Source organism: Canis aureus, chromosome 9, assembly GCF_053574225.1.
Source record: "Canis aureus isolate CA01 chromosome 9, VMU_Caureus_v.1.0, whole genome shotgun sequence".
NCBI classification, from domain to species: Eukaryota; Metazoa; Chordata; class Mammalia; order Carnivora; family Canidae; genus Canis; species Canis aureus.
Genome location: NC_135619.1, coordinates 74,910,039 through 74,931,272, shown reverse-complemented (window position 1 = coordinate 74,931,272; position 21,234 = coordinate 74,910,039). Strand labels below are relative to the sequence as shown.

Below are 21,234 nucleotides of genomic sequence, written 5' to 3'. Positions count from 1 at the left end.
TAACTGGAAAGTCCACACTCCTAAACACTATAACCCCGTGGCCTCTCAAGAAGAGGGGTGGCTTCCCCCGAAGAGGACAGTGCTTCCTCCCTGGCCTCCTCCTTCCTCGCCCACCGGCCTGGAGCCTCTCGGACGGACCCTGACCCCCCGCTGACGTCTCCAAGAAGCCGGGCCCTTCCCAGGGTGCTTTATGGGCTTTGGTGTTTGGGGGCGTCAGCAGACGTCCGCGTTCAGGATGCTCGTGGGAGTTTCGGCGCTGCCCGCACAGCGCAGCAGACACAACGTCCTCTTGGCCAGGTGAGCGGCGCACAGGAGGGACGCCGGCCCCTTCGGCGGCCTACACTACCGCGCGGGCCGTGCCCTCCGGTGGGCTGTGGACGCGTGGCCCCGGGGGCCGGCACTCGGGCGCGCAGGCCGGGGCAGCAGGTGTCCTGGGAGACGAGGCTGTAAGAAGAGGCCGGGCTGCGGCGGCTGGGGCCTGGGCTCTAACCTGGGTGGTTGGAGCGCCAAGGACGGCGGCACAGGTGGGCGCGGGCCGGGCCGGCAGGGGCTGCAGGAGGCGGCGGAGCAGGGCGCCGCGGGCCGCAGAGGACGCGCCGGCGGACGGCGGGGCAGGTGGCCCGGGCGGGAGCGCCGCGGAGCCGGGGCGCGTGGACGGTTTGGGCGCCCCACGCCCCCCGGGAGCCCGGGGTCAGGCCGCGGTCAGACGCGGGCGCGCGCCGCCTCCGCGGGGTGGCCCCGCCCCCTTGGCGACCGCCCGGCGCCCCGGGTTCGAGTCCCGGCCGGGCTGTGCCTCGCTGCGGAGCGGCGCGCGGGCCCCGCCCTCTTCCGGCCTCAGTTTCCCCCCCCGCGCTCGCGGAGGGCCGCTGCCCCCGGCCGCGCGCGGCCCCGAGCCCGCAGGCCACCACGCGGGGCGGGGCCGCGGCGAGGCGTCCGCAGCGCGCCCGCCCACGGGAGCGCGGACGCGCACGGGCGCGCTCGCACCTGGCGGCCGCGGGAGCGGCTGTGGGCGGGCGGGGCGGGAGGCCACACCCCCGGGCCCGCCCCCGGCCTCGCCGAGCCAATCGGAGCGGGCGGCTGGCCCCGTGTGGGGCGACGCGCCGGGGGCGGGGCCTGCGGGGGCTGAGGAGCGAGCCCGAGGGCCGGCGGCGCGAGGCGGGCGGGCGGAGGCGGCGGCGGCCGGTCCCGGGACAGCGACGCAGCGCGCCGGCGGCCGCGACAGGGCCCGTCAGGCTCCGCAGCCCGCCGCGGCCGCGGCCGCCGCCTCGCCGCTGAGGGCCCGGGAGCGCGGCGGCGGGGGCGCGGCCTGCGAGGACGGCGGGAGCGGCGGGCGCGGCGCGGCGCCGAGCGTCCTGTCAGGCGGCCGAGGGCGCCGCGGACCCGCGCCGCGATGATGCCGGTGGGTGCGGGCGGCGGCGGCTTCCTCCGCGGGCGGCCGGCCAAGCCGCCTTCCTCGCGCGGCTCCCCGCCCTCGGGGCCCGCGCGGGGCCGGGCGGGGAAGGAAGTGGCCTGGCGGGCGCGCCCGGCCCCGGCGCCCCCCGGGCGGGCAGGTGGGGGCGGCGCCGGCTGTCAGCGCGGCCGGGGCCGGGGTCGGGGCCGGGGTCGCGGCCGGGGTCGGGGTCGGGGTCGCGGCCGGGTCAGGGCCGGGTCAGGGCCGGGTCAGGGCCGGGACGCCCGTCGCCCCCTCCCCCCCGCCGCGGCGCGGCCCTTCCTGCCGACCCTCCCCAGCTGGGGGCCGCCTGGGCGGGGAAGCCGGACACGACGTCGGAGCCGGTCCTGTTTCCCTCCGCCCTGGCGGGCGGGCGGCCCGGGGAGGGGGTGTCGTCCGGCGCCCCCGGGACCCCCCGCCTGCGGCTCGGCCGGGGTCGCGTCGGGAGCGGGCGGCGGGGCGTGGGCGCCGGTGCGGAGCTCGCAGGCCGGGGCCCCACGGATGCCCTCGGCCCGGCCCGGCCTCTGAGGTTCTGTTGTCTTTAGGAATTGACGTAGGGAGCGGACCGAGAGAGCCATCTTAGGGGTTCCCTCGGAGCGCGCCTCGGGGAGCTGTGCGGACCGTGTGCCGTGACCGGCCTGTGGCCACTGTGATCTGGAGGTGGAACGAGGTTCGCTCGCGGCGGCGCCGCCTTTGTCCTGTCCTCCAGGATGCGTTCTGCGAGAAAGCTTGGCCGTTTCCTTTACCTACGCTCTAGATCGCAGTGCGTGCTCCATGAGGATTTTTCTAGTCTTTTTTTTTTTTTTTTTTTTTTTTTTGTGAGGTGGATGTCATGACTTCTGGAGAAAAATGTAGGACTGGGGGCGCCCAGTTGGATGTCCTGTTTCCCCCCCCCCACCCCACCCCCCGTGCCTTCATTGTGAGTAGGATCCTCAAACACGCCTATAGTGAAGTAACAACAAAATCCATCGCTTTAACCTACGACTTCCGCGCTGGAAATCACGTTTCTGAAGGAAAGCGCCGTTTCTCTGCGTTTTCTGCTGGAAGACTGCTCTTCTGCGATGCTGCATGCACTCAAGGACATTTAGATTAGAATCAACCCCCCCCCTCCCGCCCCCCATCTTTCAAGTCATTTCCTGTCTCTTGGTAATCTCTTCCCCCCTTTTTGAACTCATTCCAGCACATCATGTTTACAGAGTCTTAAGCTTTGACCTCATTGATCCTTAGATCCTTCTTTGGCATCAGGGCTTGTTGGGTTTCCAAACATTTGGTTTTAAATGATTGTCTTGTAATGGAAGGGGAATTGGATGTGAGCATCAGAAGATCCAGAGTGGAGTACCAGTTCTACTACTTTTTTTTTTTTTTTTCTTTTTTAAGCTATGTGACCTTGAACAAGTCAAGGTCTCCAGCCTGGAGTTACCTCTGAAGTAGGAATAAAAACATACCAGTGTCTGAGGGCTTGTCCTGAGGATCAAAAAGGATGATGTGTCCAAAACTGCTTGTCAAACAGAATGCCATGCAGATATTTATTATTGTTCGTATGGCTCTGAATTGTCCATTTCTAATTTTAACCTCTGCAAGAAAAGGCATTTGGAAGCTGTTCCCTCCCTGATTCTCACTGGCTAGATTTGGAAAAAGGGCATTATGGTGTCTCGGAATTTTGAAAGCAGCGTTAGTTAAATCATGTAATAGTTGGTTTCATTATAAACTACAATAACATTGGAGGGTATTTATAAAATGTAGATTGGTTTCGGCTTTGTGTAATGTTTAATTACAAATACCCTGGGAAGGAACCTGGCTTACATTTTCCATATGGTACACTCAGACATTTTACCTCTATTCCACATGGTTAGAGTTTCTAGTCTCTTCCTTATCAATTTCTTTAAGTTTTCTTACCTGGCAATTGGGAAATTTCTTCATGATACTTAAAATCATCAAATACTTAAAAAAAAAAAAAGTACACACGCACACAGATAAGTCTGTTAACTATTTAAAACACACTGTTTTGTTTTAAACGCCTTCTAGTAACAGATGGTGTTTCTCTTAGTCTCTCTTTTGTGCCCTTGAGGTCTATATTTCCTTCTTGATCCCTAAAAATACTACTTGTAGGATCCAGTCCTTCCTCTAGTAACATGGTTGAGACTGGTTGTAAATTCAATGTAAGTTTTAAGGACATGCCATTCTTTTTTGGTCTTATCTGAAACTATGTATCCAATATATAAGTAAGATTGCTCTTTATTGTATAGTTGGTGTTCATCATCATGATGAATCATCAAAGGAAAATTGGATCACATTTTGCATACTTTGTATAGAGTAGTACTTTCTAATAGGAATGTAATGTGAGCCACACAAATGTGATTTTAAATTTTCTAGGCACTACATAAAAAGGTGGTATTTTAGTAATATCTTTTATTAACTCAGTATATCAAGAGTGTCATTTTAACATGTAATCAATATGAAAATTTACTGATGTGGTATTTTACCTTTTTTTTTTTTTTTCTTTTTACACTAAGTCATTGAAATCCAGTGTGAATCCAGTGTGAATCTGGTGAAGTTTAGAGTAGCACATTTCAGGTGCTCAGTAGCCACTATATTGGGCAACACAGGGTTTAGAATATATTTTAGTTATTTGATAATTAGCTATTAGTGTGTAGAGTCTGTGGTAACTTTTAATTGATCAGATGGTTTACTGCAGCACTCAGTCTCAGCTGTTGGGAATAAATGGAAGTATCCGGTCATGTTTTCATTTGACACACAGTCTTTGTAGAAGTCTTTAATTTGCCTGTTTTGGGAAGTTCCATGACTTTTTTTTTTTTTTTCTTTAATGGGCTCCGTGCCCATAATGGAGCCCAATGCAGGGCTTGAGCTCAGGACCCTGAGATCAGGAGTCAGTGCTTTAACCAGCTGAGCCACCCAGGTACCCCTGTGACTCTACTTTTATATTTTGGAATTTTCTCGTACTAAAACAGTAATGCATTCTAGTATCTGTAGTCATTCACCTTTTTGTCAATGGATGACATTTTTACAATGTTTTCCCAGAAGAATATGGCCTATACTTTAAAGATCTCTTTTTGGCTCCTCCCTAAGATCTAGACCTGAAGGCATTTAGGGTATGCCTAAATAACTTTGAAAGAAATAAGAATATTAATAAAAATAGTGTGATTCAGAGCATGAAAAGAATGAAAATATCTTACTCATTGGTCAGCTTCTCAAAAGGGAGTGAGCATTTTGCAGCTGGCAAAACTTCTTGTGCAAAGGTGAAATATGTGTCTGGGGAATGGTGCTAAGGGTACTTTTTTCCTCTTCCAAAGGAATGTTGATATGAGTAAAGGAAGTTCTGTGGTTCTAAAGCGTGTTTTATTCATAAGAAAGGCACTCTGGTGGTAGTGTTTTGGTCATGTCAGCAGTGAGACTCCTTATCTGCAGTAGATAGCACACAGAATGACTAGCTGATTCCGCTCCTTTCTGTCCCTAGGAGCCCTTTCAATATATTCATGATAGGCTAGGGGTTAAATAAATTTGTGTTTAATATTTAGCTCTCATTAAACAGACATTTACTTATTTCAGATACTTTCTTCCCAACTACGTACAAAAAAATAAAAATGAGGTACTAGAATGAGTCTTTTTTTACTTTAATATTTTTTAAAGATTTTATTTTTTCATGAGAGAGACAAGAGAGAGGCAGAGGGAGAAGCAGGCTCCCTACTGGGAGCCTGATGTGGAACTTGATCCCAGGACCCCAGGATCACGACCTGAGCCAAAGGCAGACACTCAACCCCTGAGCCACCCAGGTGCCCCCAGAATAGGTTTTCTTTTAAATAATCAGCTGTCATGTAATTGATAAAACAAACTATAAGGAGGGAGATTTAGGTTCTAGTACCCACTTGTTGGTAACCTTGTAACCTTTGAACCTAATTTATTTGGCCTTCAGTTTCTCACCTGTGAAATGAGTTGGTCTTGGTGATTTCCAGCTGTTTATGGTTGGTTCAGCAGTTGATACATAGCAGATACTTTCATGAAAGGCAATAATCAGACTACATCAAAGGTTGAGGCAACCTGACACTTGTTTTGACAGCCCTAATAGTAAACTTGTTCACTGCCCAAGTATCTTTGTGCCATAGAGCAGATAAGACCTCAGTAGGTGTTCACTATTATTGTTAATTAATAATTTAGGTACCTGATAGGCTTGATTTGTAGCCTAATTCAGTAAACAAAACCCTGAAGACTGGAGATTTTTTAAACTCGTTTCTTTAAAACAAAAATTAGGGATCCCTGGGTGGCGCAGCGGTTTAGCGCCTGCCTTTGGCCCAGGGCACGATCCTGGATTCCCAGGGTCGAGCCCCATGTCAGGCTCCTGGCATGGAGCCTGCTTCTCCCTCCTCCTGGTCTCTGCCTTTCTCTCTCTCTCTATGTCTATCATGAATAAATAAATAAATAAATAAATCTTTTTAAAAAAATTACAGGCATAATATTGCCATTTAAAATGATCCTAGCCGGGCAGCCCCAGTGGCACAGTGGTTTAGTGCCGCCTGCAGCCTGGGGTGTGATCCTGGAGACCCGGGATCGAGTCCCACGTCGGGCTCCCTGCATGGAGCCTGCTTCTCCCTCTGCCTGTGTCTCTGCCCCTCTCTCTCTCTCTCTCTCTCTGAATAAATAAATCTTAAAAAAAAAAAAATCCTAGCCTTATATTGCCCAGAAATTCATAAAAAGAAAAGCAAAGCCTTGGTCATACAAAGACATGTATATAAAAGCTTGTGTTATTCCAGCTTTTTTTTTTTTTAATCATCTATATGGATAACTCTTCTAAAGGCTGTAGTATTAAGTGCAGCCATGAGGTGCAGGTGTTTAACTTCTTCCTATAGCTCGATCTGGTAAAGTGAATACTTGTGGTATTTGTCATCATGTGCTAAGGCACTGTATCACAGGTTTTGTGACGGTGTCTTTGTTTTTATGGAGAACTGAGGCTCAAGAGGCAAAGAAACTTGGCTAAGGTCCTCCAGCTAGTAAGTGGTAAAACAAGGTTTGAAAACAAGTTGACTCAGACCCTTTGCCCCTATCCTTTGTGCCAGTCACTTTAGGGAAGTTGCCCACAGTCCAAGCATTTTGCTGGGGGTGCTAGTGAATTGAGTTTGGCTAAATTTTTTCCCGGTTATCCTCAGCTCAAAAAGAGCTTAATATTTAAAAGAATCCTGAGGTGAGTCTTTTTTTTTTTTTTTCCAGTATAGTTAACATACGGTTATATTAGTTTCAGGTGTATAATAGTTAAGTCAACAATTCTGTGCATTACTCCGTGCTCATCATGAATATACTCTTAATCCTTTACCTATTTTACTTGCCCCCCCCCCACCATCAGTGTGTTCTCTATAGTTAAGAGTCTGTTTCTTGGTTTGTCCTTTTTGTTTCTTAAATTATACATGAGTGAAATCATGTAGTATTGTCTTTCTCTGGCTGATTTATTTCACTTAGCATTATATTCTCTAGCTCCATCCATGTTGTTACAAATGGCAAGATTTCTTTCTGGCTGAGTAATATTCCACTGTATATGTATACTGCAACTTCTTTATCCATTCAATCTATTGATGGACACTTGGGCTGCTTCCATAATTTGGCTATTGTAGGTAATGCTGCAGTATACATAGGAGTGCATATATCTTTGTTTTTGTATTCTTTGGCTAAATACCCAGTAGTGGAATTACTGGATCATATGGTAACTCTGTTTTTAACTTTTTGAGGAACCTCCACAGCATTTTCCACAGTGGCTGCACCAGTTTGCACTCCCATCAACAGTGTAAGAGAGTTCCTTTCTCTTAACATACTTTCCAACACTTGTTTTTTATGTTTTTTAGTTTAGCCATTCTGACAGGTGTGAGGTGTTATCTCATTGTGGTTTGGATTGGCATTTCCCTGATCAGTGATGAGGAGCATTTTTTCATGTGTCTGTTGGCCATCTGTATGTCTTCTTTAGAGAAGTGTCTATTCATGTCCTCCACCCGTTTTTATTAAGTTATTTGAGATTTTTTTGGTGTTGTCAAGGTGAATCTTTTTGATAAAAAGTGAGAGTTTTCATCATCTTGGGTTTGGAAACAGCTCTGGTTCAAATGTAAATGTAATTTTCCTTTCTCAACACCTACTTTGAACAGTCTGTGCCAGTATATATGCTTAAGAGTTGCTTAGGATTTTTAGCATGTTATTGTATTGTAGTTATATAACTGGTTGTCAGCATGTATATTTGTGTGTGTTTGCACAGATGGACAGTAGTTTTCAGTAAAAGTTTGGTGGTATTTTGGTGTCCTGCAGTGTTGTTGCCATAGTTATTTCACAAACTGTGGTTTTAGGGATGAATTTAGGAATGGTGATAATCAAGTACTATTGTGACACTTCCTTGGCTTAATTGCCTTGTTTTAGTTCAATGCAAATGTAACGATCAGTTATCATACTAACTGATAAGCAAAAGCTACTGTTACTGGATTTTGTAAAATAAAAATCTTTGCGTGGTGACATGTAGAACAATAAAAACTGGGAAAATGAGGTTGTTTTAAAATTCATGACATTTGGGGTGCTTGGGTGGCTCAGTTGGTTAAGCATCTCCCTTTGGCTCAGGTTCTGACCCCAGGGTCCTGGGATTGAGGCTTGCATGGGGCTCCGTGCTCTGTGGGGAGCCTGCTTCTCCCTCTGCCCGGCTGGTGCTCTTTCACTCTCTCTAAATAAAATCTTTTTTTTTTTTTAATTTTTATTTATTTATGATAGTCACACAGAGAGAGAGAGAGAGGCAGAGACACAGGCAGAGGGAGAAGCAGGCTCCATGCTGGGAGCCTGACATGGGATTCGATCCCGGGTCTCCAGGATCACGTCCTGGGTCAAAGGCAGGCGCCAAACCGCTGCGCTACCCAGGGATCCCTCTCTAAATAAAATCTTAAAAAAAAAAAATGACATTCAAAATATTAGTGTATAGTTCAGTATAGGATCTTGCTGGTAGTATTGTTAGTATAGCTACAGAAAATGTTAATTGACAGAATCATGATTTGAAATATGTGTAATGATTATAATCATCATAGCTCAAGCAGATGGAAAGGCCCTGTGGTAGGACCATGCCCAGCTTACTTAAGAAACAAAAGGAGGGGATCCCTGGGTGGCGCAGCAGTTTGGCGCCTGCCTTTGGCCCAGGGCACGATCCTGGGGACCCAGGATCGAGTCCCACGTCAGGCTCCCGGTGCATGGAGCCTGCTTCTCCCTCTGCCTATGTCTCTGCCTCTCTCTCTCTCTCTCTCTCTCTCTGTGTGTGACTATCATAAATAATTAAAAAAAGAAAGAAACAAAAGGAGGCCAGTATGGCTGCAGCAGAGTGTGGGAGGGGAAGAGAGAGGAAAATGAAATCAGAAAGGTGATGACAGTGGGGGAATTTAGGATCTTGTAGGACTTAACAGTTTATTCATATAGGCTTTTTCTTTATTTAAAGATTTAAAATTTATTTGAGAGAGACCATGTGTGAGAAGGGGGAGGGGCAGAGAGAGGGAGAGAGAGAATCTCAAGCAGATTCCCCACTGAGGGATGAGCCTGACATAGGCTTGATCTCACGACCCTGAGATCATGACCTGGGTTGACATCAAGAGTCAGACGCTTAAAAAAAAAAAAAAAGAGTCAGACGCTTAATTGACAGCCACCCAGGCACCCCTCATGAGGCTCTTTGAAAGACAAAAGATATGAGAAATTTCTATTGAAAGAAATAAAATCATGGTTTGTTTTTGTATAAGTAGTTCTGAATAGTAGGCATTGCCTAGGTGCAGCAGAAAAGAATGTGAGGCTTGGTGTCAGTCAGCTGCAGTGTGGGTTCTGGCATCACCACTTACTTGGCTCTCTGACTTTGGGTAAAGTTACTTAGACCCTCAGTCCCCCCCCCCCTTTTTTTTAATTAGTGGACCCTCAGTTCTTAAACTGGAGATAATAGTAGGAACTTTATAGGATGGTCAGATGGATCAGGTTGATTATTATAGCAAAAGGTGCTTTTTGTGCAGTAAATGCTCAGTAAACGTTAGTTAATTGTGATGTTTCATTTCCTCTGGGAAGCTTTGCTTAGGCCAACTCTACCAATACAGGCATGCAACCTGGTACATCTTTTTCTTTTAAGTTCTAATTTATATACCATAAATTCACCTTTTAACCTGTATGATTCAGTGGTTTTTAGCATCAGCATGGGGTTGTACAGCCATCACCACTGTCTCATTCAGAACACTTTGCCTGATATATCTTTGTGGTACTTGCCATAGTTGTAGCCCTAAACATTCATTTGCGTGACTGTTTGCTTAGTATCTGTTCTCATCCTAGACTGTAAGTTTCATGAGGGCAGAATCTGTCTCTCTTTTTATTTGTCATTTACTGCCAATGCCTATCCCAGTGACATGGGATAATTTTTTTTTTTTTTTTTTTTTACTGTCAGGAGCAGGGAAAAGGGAACAAGAAGGGGAGGAGGGGACACAGGTGCAGAAAGAGAAAGGGGGGCAATGATAGTCAGGTAGGGGGTAAGATGGAGACGGAAATACACACCCAAGATATAGGAAAATGGAACGGCAGAGAGGGAGATGGGAAGGCAGGGAGGAAGATGTAGATACAGGAAGGAGGCGAGGAAATGGCCAAAACCGAGGGAGATGGACTTGCGGACACACACACAAGGAAGGGAGGAGACTCGGGTAGAATTGGAGAGATGGGGGCACAGGCAGACAGGGTGGGGTTGGGGATCCCCCTTCCACGGTCATCCCTCCACCCCCACCCTATGCCCAGCAAATCCAGAGCCGCGGCCTCTGGCGTCCTGGCCTCCACCTTCCCCTGCATAATTGGTGTTCAGTGACAATTTGTTGAATGAAAGAAGATGTAACATGGTACGTAGTGCTGGATCCCATTGAGAAGTGTGTGTGTGCAATGCAATGGGGTTCACACTTGACCCTGTAGATCTTCAGAAACCACCAGAAATTTCTAACAAGTGGAATGATGCAATCAGATTTGTATGAGAGAGGGATAATTCTGAAGACAGAATGGACTGTGCAATAAGAGAGATGAAAAAGAAGCAGGAAAGCAGTTAGGAGACTCGTTGGGGCAAGCCAGCCTTGACCTGCAGAAGAAAAAAATCAGACAATAGGTAAAATAGATCTGATGGAGTACGTGTGAGTGTGATTGCATGTGTGCATACATGCGAGTGTGTGTGTGGTTGAGAGAGACAGGAAGGAAGTCCAGGGGCTGGAGTTGAGGATAACAGGTTTATTGCTCCAGCAGCCAGACTTGTCTTTCCTTTAAGATAAAGACCACTTGAGAAGGAATACGTTTTCAGGGCTTAAGGAGACCCATGAGTTTTCTTTTGATTGAATTGAGTTTAAGACGCCTGCTATATTAAGAAAGAGGTTACCCTTAAATCTTAGGGTAAAATAAACTTATCAAGTAAAAAAAAATCATTTTGCCCTATATTAAGTGGTTTTTAATGTTGTGGTTTAGGCATTTTAGATTGCTGCCTGGGCATACCACACACATCGTGGCTTGTACTTGTCAGCCCGCCCCACAGTAAACCCCGACCAGACCAGAGCCAGCTTCCCAGGGCAGAGGCTGGCCTGACCTCCTCCTCCTTTGTGCTCTCAGCACCTGCACACTTTCTATAGCAGTGTAATCTGTGTCTTTGCATTGATAGTTTGTATTCTGATTTTTACTCTAGTGTATATTCATATTTCTAATGGCAGTCTTGAAAATAAAGTCAGCAAATAATAGTTAACCTCACAAATTGATCATCGTATAGGCAGAGATTTTTGAGGTAGAAGTGGAAATGAGAAATGAGGTTTGGCCAAAATGTGAAGAAAGATGGAATAAAATGTGACAATTTTAGGGGCACTTGGCTGGCTCATTGGGTTAAGCGACTACCTTTGGCTCAGGACCCTGGGATCAAGCCCCGTTCAGAGGGAGCCTGCTTTTCCCTGTCCCTCTGCCTGCTGCTCCCCCTGCTTATGCGTACATGCTTTCTCTGTCAAATAAAATTTTAAAATCTTAAAAAGTTGACAGTTTTAAGATTAACAAGAAAACAAACCCAACAGTAGAAACAGAGTATTTTGTGATAGGAAATATATGTGAAATGGATAACATAGTGGTTATCAGATTAGACTCTAGAGCCAAGGTTTCACATTCTAGCTTTGCCACTTGCTAGTCCGTGACTTCAGATAGATTATTTAACCTCTTTTGCCTTATTTTCCTCTTTAAAATGAGTTTAATAACAGTATATTTCAAAAAGCTGTTGTGAGGATTGTCAAATGCTCAGACCATTCTGTTAATATACAGAATAAGTACTCAATAAATGTTCCCTTAAATTTTCTCTAGCAACCTAAGGCTTCAGGGTGGGCAGGAATCAGTCAGAAAAGGACCATAAGTGCACTTTATCCCACCAAGGTAGAATGCTCGTGTTCTTCATGCTGACAGAACTAGGTAGTAATGTCGAAGTCTATCAGGTTGCTAGGACAGAGAGGGGATTACTGGTTTGCTTTTCTTGGAAATTAAAGTTTGCCTTCTTTCCAGTACCTTCTGTTTTCTGGACCACGGTTTAGAACCAGAATAAGATTGAGTTCATTTGGTGTTCTGTCAGTGAGCTGAAAAGTTACTCCCTTCTTTCTGGTCTCTACTTAGAGGGCACCTTCCCGGCCACCCTGTACAAGATACCCCTCCCCTTACAGTGCTTGCTTTCTCTCTATAGTACTTATGTCTACCTGGCATCTCTTTGTGGAGTCTCCATGAAAGCAGGGCTTTGTTTTCTTTTTCCACTGCAGTATCCCCAGTGGTTGGGACGTTGCCTACCTCTGATAGGCATCCAGTAAGTATTTGCTCACTGGATGGCCTCAACAAGCATTTAGGGCACATCACCTATATGCTGGCTCTGTACCAGGGCCAGACACAGGCCCTGCTGTCAGCTTGCAGTGGGCAGCAGTCAAATAAACAAAAATGACATTCCAGAAAGATAAAACTTGTAAGGGTGGCGGAGTACAAGGTATATACAGCACAGCACAGTGACAAGAGGAGTGTCCTCAGCCTTGGGATGTCAGAGAGGAGATGATGTTTGAGGGAACTTCCAAGGATGCAGGAGAGGCATAGAGATGCCAGATAAAAGCTTTTAGGTGGAGGGTTTAACAGGTGCAGGGTGCTGAGATCTGGGTCTGCAAGCTGTGTTGAGGGCGATGGCGTGGAGCAGGAGGCTGGGTGAAGTGAGGGAGGCTAGAAAGGTGGGTCCAGGTCAGATTCAGAGGGCCATGTGTGACCTGCATAAGATCTTGAACTTGATCTTGAGAAAGATATGAAACTGTTGAGGGCTTCTTTTTTAGAGTTGTGGTAAAATAGACCTAGCATAGTAAAACTTTTATTTTCACCATGTTTGAGTATACAGTTCTGTGGCACTAAGTACACTCACAGTGGTGAGCAACCATCACCCCGTCTCCAGAATGTACTCCTCTTATCAAGCTGAAACTGTTGTTGTAGGATTTTAAGCTGAGTTGTAAAGTGCTCCAGTTGAAGTTATAGTCGATACTAAGTGTCCAGAGCTTATGGGAGGAGTCAGGTAGTTGGAGCAGAAAAAGGCCTCTGCGCAGTCAGAATAGTCCTTGAAGAATCTAGCATTGAAGCCAGTGCGTGGGGACCCTCTTCAGGCCTTCCTTCACTCTTGTGTTGCATGACCCTGATTTACCTGGTTTTCTCAGACGCTGTGTCGGAGGGTGGAGCTGTGGACACACAGACTGCTGGAAACCCTACAGAGACACACTTTAAGCACAACCTAGGGCGGGAATCCTGACTTCAGTCAACAACAAAGATATCACAATTACAGATTACAGATTACATACAGGGCGGTGGTTAAAGTTCCTTCTGATGACTGAGTCATCCAGAAAAGTAAATACTATCAGTGATGCAGATAGCGGCTGGGTGCTTTTAGGTGAGCTCTGTCCAATAGAAACAATGTGAGCCAGAATGCGATTTTTAAATTTCTGGTAGCCACATTAAAAAATTGTAAAGAAATAAGTGATATTAATTTTAATAATTTAATTCACTGTATCCAAAATTATGTAAGCATGTAGTTAATATTAAAACCTTATTTGTGAGTTACTTTTACATTTCTTTTTTCATACAGAGCCTCTCAAATTCAGAACATATTTACACATCCAGCACATTTCATTTCGGACTAGTCACTTTACAAGTTCTCAGTAGCTCTGCGGGGGGCTGGCTAGTGGCCATTTCATGGACAGGCACAGTTTCGGATTTTGGCTCAGACAAGGGGATTAGAACCTCAGCTACTCAAAATACTATTGAAAACATTCCTCCAGGATTATAGGTGGTTGGTGTTTTACTGTAGTAATTTTTATTTACTAATTTTTATTTTTTATATTTGAGAAAAACTATCAAGAGACAATATATTGCAGCAATTAGGGAGCATGGATTTGGGGGCAGACAGTCTGGCTCCGAATCTCAACTGTCTCATTTCCAACCTACCTATGTGATCTTGGATGAATTACTTAATGTGTCTGGTCTCAGTATCCTCATCTGTAAAATTGGAGTGATAGTAGAACCTACCTCATTGGGCTTTGTAAGTACTAAATGAGCTGTTATATATAAAGAACCTCCAACATGCCTGGTATATACTAAGCAGTATAGGTGTGTGCTGTTATCCCCAAAATATTTATCATCTCCAAAATGTTAAATGAGTTCAATTCAGTGCCTTTTAAAGACATTTTTGCTTTGGAGACTATTTCACTTCAGATAGGCATTTAATAGGTTTTCACAGCGAGGAAAAAAAATGTGAATTGCAATTTGGTGAGAGTACTTTCTAATTGATGTCTTGAGTAACTTTCGTGTTTGCTGCAACATTGAGGCTGCTCAACAACCACAGAAATAGTGTAATTAATAATTGAAGAATTTGGGATTATAATTAGGAAAATGTGAAAGGATTATTTTACTAGTATTATAATTAAACTCTCTCAGAAGTACTTTATCAGCCCTACTGTGTTTGGGGAGACTACCTAGGTTGTTTTTTTTTTTTTCCCATTGGTCTATTGTAACAGTGGATTATTTTGAGAATTTTATCTTATTACTATTATTTGTAAATAGAAGAGTAACAAAAGTAAAACCAAAATGTGAAAAGATTATTATTTAGAAAGTGTAAGACATTTTAGAGGGAGTCTTTTATCACCTTGTAGAGTAAAGCACAACTAGAAACATAACCAAATTATGGTATGGTTATTTTTTTTAAGATTATTTATCTGACAGAGTGTGAGCCCAAGCAGAGGGAGCGGCAGGCAGAGGGAAGGGGAGAAGGAGGCTCCCCACTAAGCTGGGACCTTGATGTGGCACTCGACCTTAGGGCCCCAGGATCATAACCTAAGCCAAAGATAGATACTTAACCTACTGAGCCACCCAGGTGCCCCATGGGATGGGTATTTAAATGTCAGTGCCTGATTGGGGGGGGGGTGTTCTTAATCACAGCTGTTTTAATATGTCATTGATTGACATCCCACCCTCCTGTCCAGTCTAAGGGACAGTTAAACAAATTCTAGTTAGAAAACAATCTGCCCCTTTTCTGGCTCCCATACCCGTTCTCCACTCCTCTCCATGGCTAACTCCTTTGTCTCAGCCTACATGTTGCTTCCTCTGGGAAGTATTTCCTGACGCTGGCATCTGGATCTGGCAGCCCTTGCGTAGGATCTCATGGCACTCTGCAGTTTCCCACTCTAGTTTCCTGCTGTCTCTTCTGTCTCGCTCCAAGTTCAGTGACAGTGGAGATGTCCAGTGTGTGTGCCCTGCGTCTGACCCATGGCCAGGTTGGGTTCTGTAAAAATGTCCTAAATAAGTGAATGAGTGATTCTGTAAATGTGTCCCATTTGTGTTCTGTACAGAGTAACACTTTGCTTCACAAGATGGGATTTGGCCTCTTGTACTGCAGTATCTTAATATAAAACAAGCCAACCTGAGAGCCTAATTCTAATCTCATGTGGCTGTTGACTTCACAAATTGAACAGATCCTCAAATATCACTGTTAATAGAACATACCTTATGGTCCAATTGGTTTCTGATTATTCCTTTTGCAGAGTTGCTAGTAATTAGATTCTAAGGCTTATACAGTGTAACTGGGAGGAGAAAATGGGGTGTTTTTTATAGTAGTAGTAATAGTTGCTTGTGCTTTTGGGAGTAAAGTCAAAGTAGCTAAGTTCTATGACTAATGGGAAAAATGAACTTTTGTGTTTATTTTGCCAGCTTTTTTATTATGCAAAAACTGTTATTAAAGTCTTTTAATCTGAAGTTTTATGGTTAATGATACATAGAAGAACCTGTTTCTAGAAGTTTATGAGGTATTGGCTAATAGAGGAGAAATCTGGTGCTAGAAATTACCACGGTCAAAATTCTATGCTGCCATGGAGTCAGGCAGGATAAGACTATAAACTCAGGGTTCTCGGGTTTTTCAGACTCAGATCAACCTGTAGATCTTTTTTTTTTTTTTTTTTAAAGTTTTATTTATTCATGAGAGACAGAGGCAGAGACACAGGCAGAGGGAGAAGCAGGCCACATGCAGGGAGCCCGATATGGGACTCCATCCGGGGACTCTAGGATCACGCCCTGGACCAAAGGCAGGCACTAAACCACTGAGCTACCCAGGGATCCCCTAACCTGTAGATCTTTAGTTGATAAGATCACTGCTTTCATGTCTTGTCTCCCTCCCCAAGTAGTAAGTACCCAGCATAATCTATACTTAAGTGCCTTCTGTATTGAAATTTTCAATTTCTTGTAGGTTGAAGCCTTATTAGTTTATGGTAAAACCGTGGTTTATGATCTCTGTTACTACAAAATAAGAAGGGTCAGACAAATAACTGTTTTCTAGTGCTAACTTCTTGTGATGTTAGGTTAAAGCTGAGTAGAGAGGTCTTTGTGTGAAAGGCCTCTGTTAGGAAAGCCCCAAGGGAAGCAAGTGGGCTCTGAGCCTAAGTCACACATGAATTCTGAGATTGAGAAGAAGCCAAGTGACCCAGGCTGAGAGTAGGGGGCAGTTCTATGCTGGGTGTTGGGCATGTACTTTTCAACAGATATGGTTGTGCCCCACTGCATGCCAGAGCACTGTGAAGGATATGAGTGGAATAGTAAGGAAGATAAACATAATACAAAGCAAGTGACATGCAGCAGATAATTATACAATAGATATTAACATTTATTATATGCCGACACAATGCTTGGCACTGGAGACTTAGAAACACCGATTTGCTGTCTTCACAGGGTTCATATTCATAGTCCAGCTGATGGAAACTCACAGAATAGGCATGCTGTGGGGCAGGAGTGTTTGAGTATGCAGACTGCAGAATCAGGCCTGGTTTTGGCCCTGACCCTGCCACTTAATGGCCGTGTGACTTTTAACAAGTTACATAACCTGAGGAGCTTTCCTATTCATTTTTTTTTAAAGATTTTTATTTATTTATTCATGAGAGACAGAGAGAGACAGAGAGAGGCAGAGACATAGATGGAGGGAGAAGCAGGGTCCATGCAGGGAGCCCCATATGGGACTTGATCCCAGGACTCCAGGATCACGCCCTGAGCTGAAGGCAGGCACCCAACCACTGAGCCACCCAGGTGTCGCCACCTATTCATTTGTAAAATGAAAGGAACAATGCCTGTCTCTAAATAAATTATGCTGTAGCCATGTAGAGGAAATAATATATAGCTTTTAAAAAAGTGAAATAGAACTGTGTGTATTCTCATGGAAAAATGCCCCAAATATAGTGTTGGCTGAAAAACCAACATTCTCCTTACTGTGGTCTTATTGTAAGAACAGAAGAAAAGAGTTTTGTGCTGTAGAAAACATCTGAAAGAATATATACCAGTTGTTTCAAGTGCAGGTCATTGGGGGGACTATTTTTCATTTCCTCTGTTGTTAGACTCAAAAAAATTATATGTTTATTTGCTACCCCAAAAAATAATTTTAAAAGAACAAAAACTTTCCAGGATTCCAGCAGGATTGAATGAGATTATGCATAGAGAACTCATGAGGTCTGGGACATGGTGAGTGTCAGTAAGTAGATGCCATTACTGACAGCTAAGGAGAAAGAAGGCCATAAAAATCCGTGAAGGTTGAAGTTGGGTTCTACAGTTTTAATTTACAAGGTCAGTTGATTCCTCAGGGTAGGATATTGGTTATCATGTGGAGCCCAGATGCCTCACAGTCCATGACTTCTTGCTGTCCTTGGGTAAAAGAGCCAAAATCTGCAGCTGGGCTGAGTGTGCCAGGTGCACGTGAATACCTCTCCATCCCCTCCCCTCATTCTTCCTTGAGAATAAAAACATTGCCACATCTTCAAGGCTGGGAGAGAGGTGGCCTGCCAAGTTATGATGCCTATCCCAAAGAACCTGGGACTTTACTATGGGCAGTGTGGTACAGGAGGCTTTTGGAGTCATCCCTGGGTTTGTTTGTTTAAAGATTTTATTTATTTATTCATGAGAGACATAGAGAGGCAGAGACACAGAGAGAGGGAGAGACACAGGCAGAGGGAGAAGCAGGCTCCATGCAGGGAGCCTGATGTGAGACTGGATCCTGGGATTCTAGGATCACTCCCTGAGCCGAAGGCGGGTGCCAAACCTCTGAGCCACCCAGGGATTCCCCATCCCTAGGTTTAGAATCAAACCTTGAGCCAAGCTATCAAGCCTCTCTTGACCCTGCTTCCTCCGTAAAATGAGGACAATGCTCGAACCTCTTTCACTTGCTTGTCATAAATGGTTCTTTTCCTTGTTCCTCTTGGATGAAGTATAAAACAATCCTTTATTTTTCTGAAGTAGGATTGGTGGGTCATCTTATAAGGTTTGCCTTTCATCTGCCAGTGGATAGTTGGAATGAATCTTCCGGGGTGGGGGGCGGAATCTATTCCATGGGTTTTTGTTTTCTCTTAGACCTAATTTTTGTAAGATTTGTTGCTTTGTGATACTTGTGTCTTGGGAGTTTCTTGCGTATGAAACAATGTACTTTTTCTTAGGAATGACTCATGTTGGGTTCCCATACATCAGATATGCAAGGGAAGGTCTTGGTTTTTGCCTATTGTCCTGGCAGTCTGTCTTATTAGCTCTTCTTTTTCACTGAAAGTGGCCATGTTTGGTTTCTAATTACATGGTTACCTCAATTATATCCTGTTTGAATGGTTTGGACTGACTTGTTTTTAACAAAATCATATCACTTATATCTTCCAGGATCCCATCAATATTTAATTTAGGGAGCCCTCTTAAAATATTTTCAAAGCATATTATAGGTCTATTTTATGATCAGTTACCCTTTATAATTTGCATTCGATTATGTGTTCCTGTGAGCTTCTGTCTCCTGCAGTGCATGTCCAGTCTATCAACAGACTCCCAGTCCGCCCAGCTTCTATTTTGTGCTACCTCTAGGATTCTCACTATCTCCTGGATTCTTATATTAGCCTCCTGAGGTGGGGGGAGTCTTATTTCTGTGCTCTTTCTCCCCTGTATCACTTTTGTTTCATGGTTCTCTTTTGTGACTTAATTTTAGTTCATTTCTGTGATTTCAAAAGTCCTGGGGGTTTTTCTAACCTTTTCAGTGCCCAATATTGGTATCAGGTATTTAAATAAGACAGGGAGGAAATTAGATTTGAGAGAATATTGTGTCAGACTTCTTACTAGACATTTTTCAGACATTCTCATTTAATATTATGTAAACAATGTAACGAGATCAACTGCTGAGAGGGCGGCAGCCTGCTGGGCTGAAAATCAAGAGACCTGATTTCAGTCTCAGTTTGTTACTCAGAAGATTTATTAACCTTGACAAATTATTTCCTTCTCTGGGCTTTTGCTTCCTCATCTGTAAAATGGGGAAGAATGGAGGTTAGATGAGGTTCCTTCTGGCTCTAAGATTTGACAACTGATCTCTATGATGGCTTAAATTTGAATCTCTCAACGTGTCCCGTTTATTTTATTTTTTTTTAAGATTTATTTATTTATTTATTTATTCATTCATTCATTCATTCATTCATGAATGACAGACACAGAGATTGAGAGAGAGGCAGAGACACAGGAGGAGGGAGAAGCGGGCTCCATGCCGGGAGCCCGACGTGGGACTCGATCCTGGGACTCCAGGACCGCGCCCCGGGCCAAAGGCAGGTGCCAAACCGCTGAGCCACCCAGGGATCCCACATGTCCCGTTTAATTGAATAGTTATGAAAGGATTAAGAAGCAAGTGGTCACTTAACTAAAATAACTCAAATTACCAAAAAATTTTTTTTATCTTTTCTTTTTTTCTCAAACAACTTTAGTGACTGTTGAAGAAAAAAGTGAGGCCCTTATGTATTGTCATCTCAAATTTGCAGCTTAAAATGTATGCTTTTAATAGGGCTGGTATGAATGTTACCTTGGGGAAACATGGTATTTTATTTTTTTGTTGAAATATGGATCTTTGTGAGAACATCCTGAGTGCTTGGCCAACAATAATACATTAACTATTTTTGAGATCAGAGGGGAAAGAAAACTATTTTGTGGTGGTGTGGGAAGACAATACGACTAAAGGAAAGATGATCTGTCAATCTGAACTACATTTTCCCTTCTCTTTGGATAGAAACAGCCAGAGCTTTCAGCTTGGTACAGAGCTGAGACTTCCCTATGTTTGCCAAACCCAGTTCCTTGTAGTTCTTGATCCTGTAGGATGGAGGGAGAGGAGAGGAATTCATTACTGGACCATCCCTGCATCTCCTGCCTGGAGGTGTGTTGGACCTGAAGCTGGTATTCTTGCTGACCTTTGCTCCCTCCCTACTGCCTCTATTTTCATTGTAGTTTTAAGCTCTCTGTGCCTGCTTGCGGGTAGAGGACCAGTCAAGGCCTGGGAGGCCATCTAGTGTGCTGGAGCAAGTGCAGGTTGCAGAGCCCATCAGACTTGTGTTCATATGTGGTGCCTTGGATGGGTGCTGAACCCTTTCTCTCTTTCCTTCCTTTCATTCTTTTTTTTTTTTTTTTTGAGTAGTTGATTTCCAGATGATATTTTACTAAATATAGAACTATAACACTTCGATTTTTTTTTGACTAGTTGGTGAGTGCTGAACCTTTGAATACCTCAAGTTTCTCATTTATAAAATGACAATCATTTTAGTAATTAAGGTAATTTTGGTTGTAAGTGGCAAGAAACCAACTCTTGCTTTCTAACATCTTAGAAAAGAGAGGCTTTATTGGATGGACACTGATGGGAGAGCTGAACAGCTGAACTGGCTCAGACCTAGCTGGCCTCCTCTCCATGGCCCAGCTTCTGTCTCCTGCAGTGCATGTCCAGTCTATCAACAGACTCCCAGTCCTCCCAGCTTCTATTTTGTGCTACCTCTGGGATTTTCACTATCTCCTGGATTCTTATATTAGCCTCCTGAGGGGTCGTCTTATTTCTGTGCTCTTTCCCCACTCTGTGTGTTGTCAACAAAGCAGCCAGAGTGAGCCTGCAAATTGTTATCGTAAAACATGCCACTTATTAGCTCACAGCCCTCTGAAGGCTTCTGATCTCTCTCTGAGCAAAAGCCTAATTAGTAGTTTACCTGTCATCCCCCGCTGTTCTCCCCTTGATTTCTCTGCTCCAGCCAAGATGACTCCTTGATTCTGGATCTTACCAAGCATTCCTTCTGCCTTGGGGCTTTTGCACTTGTTGTTCCCTCTGCCTGAATGCTCTTCCTTCAGGCTTTCTGCATACTTATTCTCTCACCTTCAGTGAGGCCTTTTCTAACACCTTATTTAAAACTAAAATTGTCCTTTTTTTTTAAGATTTTATTTATTTATTAATGAGACACACA

At 44.9% G+C, this 21,234-nt stretch overlaps 1 protein-coding gene across 2 annotated transcripts in view; it reads left to right on the top strand.

Moving 5' to 3' along the window:
• Window positions 1-308: 308 nt before the first annotated feature.
• Window positions 309-21,234, top strand: part of PPP1R13B (protein phosphatase 1 regulatory subunit 13B) — a 90,119-nt gene continuing 69,193 nt past the window's right edge. The window contains exon 1 of one of the 2 annotated variants that reach the window (XM_077910737.1): window positions 309-524. Coding sequence is in view for 1 of the 2 variants with exons in the window: in XM_077910735.1 (XP_077766861.1) it covers window positions 1,391-1,399 (9 nt within the window). In the remaining variant the exon portion in view is untranslated. Of the gene's footprint in view, window positions 525-1,193; window positions 1,400-21,234 lie in introns of those variants that run through there. The other variant, XM_077910735.1, reaches the window with a different exon arrangement.